The sequence below is a fragment of the Cupressus sempervirens genome, chromosome 9 (genome assembly GCF_028749045.1).
Source record: "Cupressus sempervirens isolate cs-2001-9-10 chromosome 9, ASM2874904v1, whole genome shotgun sequence".
Classification (NCBI taxonomy): Eukaryota; Viridiplantae; Streptophyta; class Pinopsida; order Cupressales; family Cupressaceae; genus Cupressus; species Cupressus sempervirens.
In genome coordinates, this window is record NC_143126.1 from 620,596,372 (window position 1) to 620,609,073 (window position 12,702).

The window sequence follows — 12,702 nt, forward strand, 5'->3', positions numbered from 1 at the left end:
CCATTTGCAAAACCTTCACCAGGTGTTTATTGATGTGGGTAGAGGCAAGGTGCAAGCTACAAGGGAGAGAAATCTCATTTCTATGAAGAAAATATCAAGAAATGTTGCAAAGACCATCAGAGTTTTAATGTGGGTAGAGGCAAGGTGCAAACTAAGAGGGAGGGAAATCTCATTTCTATCCAGAAAATATCAAGAAATGTTGCAAAAACCATTAGAGTTCCAAGCAATAGCCTATGGTCTATATGGGCATCAACAAACCTAATTGAACTTAATTCTAGATTATGGAGGAACATAGGAGGATGTGGGATTTCTTTTTGAGTTCATTTCTCACTCGCTCATTTATTGCTAGTGGAAAACTAGTCTAAAATATTATAAAGCTAAAGATAATGCCCCTCTAAGTGAGCATGATAATAAATACCATGGACTTCTTTTATATGAATATGGAGGATCTTTGTTAAAATAGATGCCTCTTTTAGGCATTTAGTGAAGTTAATTCCCTAATGAATCTAAATCCAATACTAGTGGCCAATCTCATTGTTGTTTCTAGGAAAATAGTGAGTGTGTCATGATTTGCAAGTGTCATTATAAGTAGATTAATGTGCCCATATTTAAATAATCTTAATGAACACAATTCTCCAACTATGTTTGACAGTGGAGAGATTCTTCCCCCTTATAGGTATCAATTTTATATTTGTCACTAAGGAGCATAGTCAAGCCATTCTCACTATTATTTGTGAATTCACATACAAAATGTACCCCTCCCTATCGTTAGGCTATGTTTAAATAAGGAAAACAGTGTTAGCAAAAGTTACATTACCCCAATATATGATTCTTAAACATGACGTGATAGATAAAGTTCAATCATCGTAGTTAGATTTTACTTGTAGTAATCCTACATATGTTTATATACACATGTAAGTTATTTAAATATTGAAGGGGCCAAATACAAACCAATTTATAACGAGTATACAATGCACATAGTATGAGGGAGCAATTGAACCCAAATGAAAACATAGAGATAAGATCCCCATTAAATAGACCAAATTAAACATTGCATATTGTAGACACCTAAAAATAACTAATGCATTTTTATCTTGCAACTTCATCATTTTCTTATCAAATATTCCATTTTATTAATTTAATAGTGTAATGTCCCCTTTCAAGATCACTTTATACTTTGCCCCAAATTCATAAATCCAAAAAGAAACAAAATTTTAAAAAATGTAGTGAGATTAAATTCTTACATGAATAAGATAAGTTGTATAAATATTTGAATCCTAATTTCTCATAGCTGCATCATCAAAACATTATTTCCCAAGTTGTTCTAGCTTAGGTGTTCTTAAATGAAACACTATCCTCTATCTTCCAATGTGGAGGAGAATTACACCCCTTCATGTTTGCCCTTTGCAAAGGTCACAACCTTCCATAATTATCACCAATTGGATGAGTCTCAACCCTTAATCATTTATGCCCTTCAAAAGAGTCACAACCTTTCATAATTGTTCCTCTTTGAAAGTCGCAAACCTTCATAATTGTCGTATTTTTGAAAAGTCACAACCCTTCATAACTTTTACCCTTTGAAGGAGTCACTTACTTTCTTCAGATCTCTTTTTATCTTCTATTGATTCTTCCTTAGTTCACCTTCTCTATTTTCTTCTTGTTCTACTTGTTTTCGTTTTGTTTTGTTGTACTCAGACATCATTTGGTGGTCTAGCTGCTTTTTGGCCCCTATTTGTATTCTAAGTCCCTTAGACCCGCTTGTGGTCTCCTATTGGACATTAATAAATTATCTTATCTTATCTTATCTTATCATTCTCCTCCTCTATTTTCAAATGAAGTTCTCTACCTTTTTATAATCTCATGTTTGAGAGAATCACAAATTTATATTTCATGCCTTTTGATCATTCATTAACTAAGTTTACCAAATTTAAATTCTATACTTATATTTAATTTTTAATTTAAATTTTATTTTTATTGATAAGTAGGAGATATTTCCATAGCAATCAAATTGAGATATTGCTATCAAGATTTAACCGTGTAGTTTTTTAGTCAAGCTCATTGACCCATATTTCATGAGTAGTGATTCACATGAATCCATCTCTTGTGTAAATAAATAGAACACTTAACACTCATTGGATCTAGGAAATGCTCAAAGAGGTTAAGCATCAAACTTCCCAGGAGGTCACCCATCGCAGTACTACTTCAACTTGAATACACTTAACTACAGAGTTTCCTCCATGGTGAAACCCACTCTACTTGAAACCCCATTTGCAAAACCTTCACCAAGTGTTGTGCCTTATGTACCATTCATTAGAAAGCCCCAAGCTCTTCAATTGATAAGTCAGAGATATTTCCACAACAATTCAAATTGTGATATTGCTAATAGGATTTAGTTGTGTAGTTTTTGAGTTAAACTCATTGACCCATATTTCTTGAGTAGTGATTCACACGAATCCATCTCTCATGTAGATAAATGGAACACAGCACTCACTGGGTCTAGGTGATGCTCGCCGAGGTGAAGCACCAGGACTTTCTATGCGGTCACCCATCCCAATACTACTCCAACTTGAGCGCGCTTAACTACAGAGTTTCCTTCATAGTTAAACCCACTCTGCTTGAAACCTCATTTGCAAAAACCTTCACCAAGTGTTGTGCCTTATGAACCATTCATTAGAAAGCCCCTTAGTTCTTCAATTGATAAGTAGGAGATATTTGCACGAGTCAAATTGTGATATTGCTATCAAGATTTAATTGTGTAGTTTTCGAGTCAAACTCAATGACCCATATTTCATGAGTTGTGATTCATACAAAATCATCTTTCATATAAATAAATAGAACACTTAGCATGCATTGGATCTGAGAAAGGCTCACAGAAGAGAAGCACTGGGACTTCCCAAGAGGTCACCCATCCCAGTACTACTCCAACTTGAGCAAAATTGCTTCTATTGTTATTTATTTTTAAATCATATTTCAAAAAAGAGATATCACATATATTTTTTATTGTTTGATTAAACTAACAAATTCTTTTTAAAATGTATATTACTATTTAATCATCGCAATTTTCCTTAGAGCTTTATTTACTAGAATGTTTGTTATATTTAATTAATTTATCAATCCAACCACTACTAATAAAATCATTTTAATTACTTAATTCATTCACCCAATATTTATAAAATCTTATATATTCAATTAAATAACCCTATTTAGAATTAAATTTTCAATAATTTATTCAATCCCTCCTCCCTGAAACTGTTATTTATTATGCATTTAAATCCTAATTTCACCTCAAAAATCCAAACCTGTCCTTTCATATATCTTTCATCCATTGATTGCTAATCAAATATCAAGTGAAGCATTAAATAGAATCCTCTATTAATTCATTTTTCCTTTGCACATATCTTAAAAGGCTATCTACTACATGAGCAAGTGTTATATCTTTGCACGCTATTATTGCAATCTTGTTCTGTCACACTATTATTATGCTATTTTGAAGAGAACCCCACATATCAAGCATTCAAATAAATATCAAAGAAACAAATAGAGCAAACTAATTGTTCATTGTTCATAGGCTTCTCTGTTTTGCAACAAGCTCAGGCACTTTCCTGAAAAAATATGTAGCCAAATATACTCTTCCAGCCATCTCTATCTCCTGCATAATTAGTACCAAATTTCCTGCTGCATTATTTAATCTCAAGTCCTGTACCCTTGATGTATCGAAGAATTAACTAAGCTTCATGAAGCCAACATGAATGAGGTATCTACATGAACCTCAAAACAAAACTAACAGCAAATGACATATCAGGTTGTGTGTGTAGATGAGACTCCCACCAAAGGAAATAGAATGGGGGAACAACCAAAGCATTGAAGCCTAATGCTGATAAACCATGGGTAGAGGAGTGAGGGCTGGACTATAACCGTAGGAATAATATCCAAGGATACTTTGGTTATCATGAAATAAGAGTACCTATTGTTCTCTTACGATTTGTTTTAATAAGATGTAATGTAGAGAACCCATATTAGTCATTCCAACAGAATCATTAATTTTTTCTCTAAGCTATATGATCAAGTCATCGAAGTACAACACAATTATGAGAACAAAGCTAGCCATCTTGATAGTGCATGTAGAGAACATAGCTACCATCACACCAAATCAAAGCTCAAGTATATTATGAAAATATTAATCTTTCATACCAAGCCCTAGGAGCTTCCTTGAACCCATGCAAAGACTTTTCAGTACTGTACACAAAAGGGATGTCACCTGATTTTTGAAACCTTTGTGGCTAAAATAATCATTGCCTTCATGGTTCTCTGAGGTGACTCCAGCTTGACAACACTTTGCAATTTCAGTATAACCATCATAGAGTATAGCCACAGGAGAATGGAGAGTTCCGTGTTTGATTTTTTTATATGTTTAGAATCACATAATGGAAATTATCATGTAAACAATCTGAAGATACACGGTGAGTAGACATTTAGACAGTAGGACAAATCACAAAGGGTAATCGGTCGTAGAAACAATCTGAGGCAATTTTTGTAGCATCTTGTGATTTAAGTTTTTACTAACAATGTTTTATAGAAATGAAATGTTAAAAATTGGAGTCAAAAATATGATGCACACAAATAGATAATCTACTGGACAGTGATATAATTAATTATTTGATAATAGCCAGGGCTATAGAGATTCAAGTTTCTTATTGATGTGCTATGGAAAAAAGGGTGGGATATTTATTGAGACGAATGAATCAATTAGACTTACATGGAAAATGTAGACATGGAGTAGTTAATTATCCTAATTTCAAAAATATATTTTAATCCTTAAGAACGCTAGCCAGCAGACTGTTAGAAATAGTATATGTATAGCTAAGGATCTTTTCCTCTCATGGATTCTTGCTTTTGCCAAGGATTCAAAGCCTCCCTGATAGCTTGGTTTCTAGGATCAAGCTCTTCAGCTCGTTTCTCTGCCTCCAAGACGGTTACTTTATCATCTGTGCAGAATAAATCATAATAAGTCATTCACTCGGCAACTATTCATAAAGAACAAGATATACAATCATCTGAAAGAAGATAAAATATGAAGATTACATGTGTGCATTTAAAGCAGCGTTGCTCACCCAATTAGAGTACAATTTAGAACTATGAATTAACTATTCAAGCCTTCAAATACAACTTTAAAAAAGAACTATTACTCCAGGAACCTAAAATCTTCTCTCTTCTATTTATGTGCTTGCAACTAATGAACTGCAATGAAGTGATGCTGATTGCTAAATATATCTTGTATGGTTTTTACTTGAGAAAGAAATTAGAGTGACAATGGAAGTTAAGGAGCATTTATGGTATAAATTTTTCATGATTACACATAATAAGGTCGTATTCTTGCTTTATAAATATTATTCATTTTATTTCTAGATATTCTATTTAGGTAATTCCAGGATTATCTTGATATATTTTCTGATTTTCTCTAGAGGCATGAAAATTTTATTTTCTTTCCTAATTTTCTAGGTAGAGATTTAAAAACTATTCTATTTAGAGAGAAAATTTGTATCCTCGTCTCTTTCTTGTACTCACTTAAAATGTGATGTTATTGTATTTTATGCTATGGAATTGGCAAAAAATACGCCAATTCTAGGTACAAAATGTCCCAAACTCGGCCACACTTTTGAATGCCCTATGAACTTCACTAGGATTTCGGATTTCTGTAGCCATAATGTTCTTAGTCAATAATAGACGAACTTAATTGATTCCAATAGTGGCATGGTGATTCTGGAGAAATTCATCCTATTCTAAATGCGAATGTGATTTTTATGCTGTTATTTTTCACGAATGGCCAAGAAAACCCTAATCATGTTGCATTATATTTATTTCATCATTTCCATACACTACAAGAGGGAAGAATGAAGTTTTGCAGAAGAAACCATGATGAACAAAAATGATTTTCAAAACCATATACTCAACTGCTATTTGAACACCTGAAGACTGACTACATTGTACACAACTATGATTACCACACGTCCATGTTGTTTGGTCAAGCTTGCACCAGCTGCTGCCAATTGTTTTTTTTTTTGGATTATTTAATATTTTATGCCAATTCAAGTTTGTAACTCTCTAAGTGGGCAACCGCATTCAATAACAATGACACTAAGCGAAACTACAATTATCATTAGACACTGAAAGTACACTGAATGAAAATCTAGAAAGGAAATTATGATATTCATATTAAAATTATAACTCATCTCTATGAGTCTTACATTAAAAAATATACTAAAATAAAAAAAATCTATATTAAATTTTAATGTAAACAGGTGATCAATCCATAGTGTAATGGTTTAGTACGGCATTGTTGATGTTGCCACCAAGACTCAAACATCTGTTGGGCCCTTGTGATCACAAGCTTGTGGCTTGTGATCCATAGCATTGATACTTTTGGCGTTCATGTCAATTGACACTGCAAGTGTTCATGCCTATGATCAGCTTCATTGTTGGACTTGTGTGCTTGTGAGCTCTCTACTCCTGCTAGGCTAGGGTGCACAGGTATGTGAACAGTTCTCTGTGTTCCTGTCGGGGATGAGATCCCTCGATTGTGGCCTCAGCTAATGCAAGACCAAGCTAAAAATCCCGAATTGAGCCATCACACACACACACACAATCTAATTTATTATTTAAGTTGGAGTAATTGATTTATAAATTCAGTTTTTTGGACTCTCGATTCTAGAACATATTGTTCACCCATCAAGGTTTGTTTTCCAAACTTCTTGCTATAGGACCTTAGGGAGTACTTTTATTACAATGGCAATCAGGCCTGGCAAACCATCCTTCAGAATTGACCCAAGTTCACCTTCATGAAGCCATGCAGAAATGATAGAAAAAAGTCCAAGTGGTAAGATATATGTTTGGATATGTACTCAGAGCTATAAAAATTCATGCAATGGTGCGAAAGCCCATTATGTGTCATCCATATAAGAAGCATTAGGAATTTAAACTATGGCAACACATAAAATAACAAAATATATCAAAAAGTAGAAGGAAGAAAATGTAAGGGTAGTTCTTAGAATAAGGGATCCCTTGAGAAGAGGAAGGGGGTCATAGGGGGAAACTCATTCATCTCATAGTGTAGTCCTTAATGTTGTAGGAGAATACCACTTGGTCTTGTCTAAAAAAGAAGAACCTACTACTATGAAGAAAGCGATAGGGCCACTGGCCAGGTCATCTCAAAATGATGCTACATAAATTGTTAGGTGCCTCTATGCAAATAATTGTTACAAGGTTCATAATTAGCTCAAACTCAACTGACTCATACCCAGACTCAACACTCAAACTGGGCTAAAACTCAACAAATTTTAAAAACCATGAAATATGAAGAGTTTCACATATGTAAAGCTTTTACCATGCACCTTCCAATAAATGAAGTAATGTATGCTAGGATATTGTTGGGATTATTGTAGGAGATTGCATCATATGTGCCAGCATTAATGTTTTGTCATTAATGTCAACATATTTCTTTTTCCCGGCAGTGTTCTTAGTTTGTTAGTGGAGACATTGAATCCGCATGACTCCTGCTTTACATATCAGATTTTGCGCAGTTGCAGATGCTTGCTTGCATATTTGTAGATGATCATTGTTGGATCACAAAGAGTGATACTATGATTTGAGTGAGCTATAATGTGTTGGTCAATAACTGGTTACTACCCTTTTCTGGTTATTCTAGTAAAGACAATGTTGCGGTATTTGGATCCATATAGATCAGTTATGCTATAGCCTATGCTGCTAACCTAGTGGTATGTTTGGGACTTGGATATGTGTCCTCAACTGGAGTGGTTCATTGTTTGGAGACTAGCAAGCTACTTTTTCTCTTCCAACAGAGATTTCTATGGGATGTTCACAATGAACAGTGCAGACTTGTTTGTCAATTTGTAGTCAGATATGTTCTAGCTCTTGTGGTATTTCACGATGCTTGTTGTTTCCTAATGGTGCCCTATTCTTGTTGTTAGATAGCACTAAGTAGAATTCAGAAGATTTCATGAAGCACGTTGAAGTGTTCTTGGCCAACTTGCTGATGTGGCGTGTTGTATTGGATCTTGAGCATGATCTATGGATTGTGGTGTGTTGGAGATTTATTAGTTTGGGTCCTAGTTGTGTTACTTGACATGTCTTGGATAGCAATGGTTATTGCAATTTATTTTTGTAATTAAGATCATGATTAAGGTCGACCAAGTTCATGTTGATGTAATGTATGTAAAGATGAAATCATTTGTGTAATTGGACACGATGGATGATGCAGTGAGTGTATGGGATGCGAAGATGTGTAGCATGTTATCTCAGGGATTGAGAGTGGAGGTATGAGTGGAATCTATTGAGACAGAGAGTTGATGTACTTCATTGGAGTTATATTGGCATATCAGATGCTATCAATCAGTTCATAATTTAGTGGATTGTTGTCAACAGTGGATTGGAGTCCATCTCAAGGTTGTTTCCCTTGTCGTAATCTCAAGGTTGTTGTCCTTTTGTATCTTTGAGCAGTGAGCTCTAGACAATGTACCTAAATGCATCTGCATTCCCTTTCTACCTTTAACAGGGTTTTGGTGCTAGTACATTATCTAGTGGGTTGATCCCCACCATGGTTTTCCCTCTAATGGGGTTTGCATGTAAAAAATCTGGTGTTATGTGTTATGGTGTTGCTATCTTCTATTCATTAATGTTTATCTTTCAGGGCTAAGTTGTTATGGTCCTGAATTGTTTAAAACATCAAGTTTAATCAAATAACTGATTAAGACCTACCCCCCACCCTCTCTCAACTGTGAGTGTTGCCTTGTTGTTCCTAACAAATGGTATCAGAGCTTAGTCCTCTTCCGGAAGCTTGACACCTTAAGGAGATCTATGATGGAAGCCTTTAAGGACAGTCTTAGATTTGATGGAACTATGCGCTATGGAAAGGAAGGATGATAACACATTTGATATACATGGGAATGGAGTGTTGGGATGTGAAGAACTACAAACTCCCTAATCTAGCCACTGCTACTACTGATGAAAAGTAGGAATTTGAGAACAATATGAAAGCAAGAGTAGCGTTAAACATTGTCTTATCAGATCCTGAATATACTAATGTCATGGAATTGGAAACTGCTCATAAGATATAGTTGAAATTGGAATCATTGCAAGAAGGAGACACTTATGCAAAGCAAGCGAAGCTGCAAAGTCTAAAAGGAAAGCTTGAATCTTTGAGGATGGGTGAAGATGAGAATTTCAGTACCTATGTGCAGAAAGTGACAAAACTTGTTTGTGGGATCAAATGCGCTAGTGGAACCATGGATGAAGACGAAATAGCACGAAGATACTAAGATCCTTTTCACTCGTGTATGACAACAAAGTTGCTACAACTGAAGAAAACAGAAATATATCGAAGTTATCTGCTTTTAAAATGATTAGATTTGGTGACAATTTAGCTAAAGTTTGAACCACATTTAAAGCTATTATTTCTAAGGGTAAGAAAAGATATGAATATGGTTAGAATACTTCAAGTTCTTCTAAGTATGGATCTAGATATGCTAAGGATTTGGAAGAGATAGAGGAAGAGGAAAGAAAGTTGGTTGAGCCATGTTAAAGTTGATTAGATCTATGGCAGATATGAATATGTATATTTTCCATTTCTTGCACAATATACTTATTGATAAATGTTTTGTTGCAGATGACAACCAAAATGGGAAAACAATAATGTTTTCAGAATATAAATACTCTTGATCTGCTAATGCTTCAATTATTTCAAACTGAGGAACAACTTTCTGAATATATGAATTGAATCACACTAATGGATTTTGGTACTTGTCAACATTCGATCTGCATTGAATATTTATGTATGTTTAGAGAACTGTATTGGTGGATAGACATGTATCTCCATGTGGAGAGACATGTCTCTCCACTAATAATGATACTATTTCATTATCGATGGCAACATATGCACCGTTTCAAATAGATAACAATTTCTCCCATGTCTGATAATTATTAGCATTATAACAAAGCCAATCTGATTCTTAGTTAATGCTATATTTATCTCTATCGATTTGACATTGATACTTATATATTGCAATGATAATTTTTAATCAATACCAATCATAATGCAGATTGAAAATCCAGATTATACTCGGAATCATATAAATGATAATTTGATCATTTATGGATGATAATTAATTTTACAAATATGATCAATAGAATGATATTTGATTCAACATTCAATATGTATGTATGTATATCAATATACACAATGTAAATTGATATATATATATATATAATTCTATTGATAATACACTCCCTCTTAGCTAGTGAAGATAAAAATCTATCCAAGTATATGTATACAACAAAAGTGAGAAGAGATATCACCTTACTCATGATATCAAGAAGTATGGTATACTTAAGAATATTAAGTCACACAACATTCTTCATTACTCAAAAAATCCAAATTATGATATGTGCACTGACATCAAGCCTCGTGATGTCTACCATAAGGATGATAAATCATGGTATATCCATGGATACAATATCTGTCACGTTTCTCTTAAATATCATTATGATCTACCACATGATATTAGTCTCATGATATCTATCAAAATGTCTAAGAGATATTAACTATCATGACATGTCCACAAATATCCGCTCACATGATATCCATAATGATAGTGAAACAAATCACTGTAAAGTCGTCACCTTACAACATCAAATACAAGTGTTCATTATTTGAAAATTCATCACCTTTCAACATGGATGCGTGGCGTCGAAGTTCCTACCCATGTATAATTAGGTTGTAGTCAAAGTGCTAAGTATTGTTAAAGGAAATGTCATATTAAAAGAAATCAAAAAGCCTAACTACGATGTAGATATCCTAGAAGAAACCAAAGATGTGAAAATAGTTTGTCCTTAATTGATGCAGGAGCATCCTGGGTTGACATGTTATCCTACTCATTTGTGTTCATTCTACCAGTTGTTGCCAAGTTGCAGCAATTGTTGAGTTCCAATATGTTGATGCGAGTTTTGTATCACTTACATAACATATTAGTAATTGGATATCCGATACGAAGTATCAAACATACAATTCCTCTCTTGAAAAGTTATTGCTCATGAGACATGAGTATAACTCCAATGTTCCTTACACTTGTGGATACTCAGTTAATTTTATCGATGTGATTTGTTGATTATCACGTAGGCGGCCTTACGCAAATTGTTGAGGATGACTTGGACTTTGGTGGTATGATGGAGATGGTTGTTCGGTTTGTGAAATATGCGGTTGGCAAATAATGTTGATGGTGGTGATGATGGAGGGTGTGTCTGCCAATGATGATGTTAATGGGAAAGCGATAGTAGTGGAAGGTGAATGGATGTGTTCTAATACTTGACTTACTTCTCTAAACTTCGACTACCCAGCTACTCACTATTCTACTCCTACTCCTACGAATGGAAGGTTGGCAAGTGGACGGGGATCGAATCTAATGAAGGCTTACCAGTGGCCCTACCTCCATAGATGCAAGGATTCAAAGGAAAGTAAACTAGTTTGCCACACAAAGCTTCCCAACCAGCCGCTAGGATGCTAGTGCTCTAGTATTGATCCCTATCAAACATTTACCAATGCTACCATACAACTATCCATCTACTTTAACCTCACTTAAACAACTTCAAATGCAACCAACTTTAACAACTCGAAAGGAAATCTAACTATGTGGAAGTAGAAAACATGCAATAACACCCAATGTTCTTAATCACCATGCAAGTCACAACAATGAAAAAGAGGGGGATTTTGGTATTATTTTAGCAACAATTTCTCCAACAGTTTACAAATGAGAGCAAATGGCCTTATATAGGGGCCAAAAATACAATGGATGGTGGAGATCAAAACAAGATCAACGATCCAGATTGGATCCTAAAAACCCTAATTAGGGTTGCCACCCCATCGGCCAATGAGAAGATGCCACCTCATCAATGGACCAATGAAAAAAGTGCAAAAAGTGGCAACCAATGAGAAGGCACCAAAATGGTGGCCAATCAGAAATAAACACTTGTCCTATTCTAGAGGAAAGAGAAATTGCCACTTGGGCTTACATCAAATGATCTTCTAATATAACTCTTCCCTTTTCTTTCATTTTCTTAGCTAAAGCAATGAACTTAGCTAGCCTTTCGTTAACTTCTTCCATAAGAGGACAAGGTGTGTGCTTCGCCCTAAGTTCCGCTGACTTCACCACACTGCTTGCTACTTGTAGTATCCTTTCATGGTCCTTCTCATATTCCTTCACAAATCCAATAAAAGCATTGAGAGAGGAAAGGGTGCCCAAATGCCTTTTCTTGATAGCAATTTTTCCTAACTCATCCAACCTCGATTCAAAATCTATCTCATTAGCATCCTCTTCTCTGATATCCTCAAAATCAAGTGCCACCCCAACGTTGTTCATCATGGTTGAAATGGAAGTATCGACGCTTGGGCTGTGTCGTGCAATCTCATTATGTATTTCTTCAAGTGTTCTAAATCTGGTAGTCAATGCAACAAACCAAGATTCCACTGTACTCAATCCTCTCTCGTCCACCAACTTGGCCCTCTCCACATATGCTTATGGTAGCCCAATGAATGCTTGTAGCCTAGGAATAGCCAAATCTTTGATGGGAAGGAAACCTTTGCACTCCTCTTCGAGCAATTTGAACTTGTCTCTGACAGTCACTGATGACTGGAAT

At 34.9% G+C, this 12,702-nt stretch overlaps 1 protein-coding gene across 2 annotated transcripts in view; it reads right to left on the minus strand.

The window, feature by feature from the left end:
• Positions 1–4,621: 4,621 nt before the first annotated feature.
• The window catches only part of LOC149540234 (DNA mismatch repair protein), a 51,212-nt gene continuing 43,131 nt past the window's right edge, over positions 4,622–12,702 (minus strand). For both annotated transcript variants that reach the window (XM_089799528.1, XM_089799527.1), the window contains one exon: positions 4,622–4,985. In XM_089799528.1, coding sequence (XP_089655654.1) covers positions 4,861–4,985 — 125 coding nt within the window. In that variant the 3' untranslated portion in view covers positions 4,622–4,860. The remainder of the gene's footprint in view (positions 4,986–12,702) is intronic.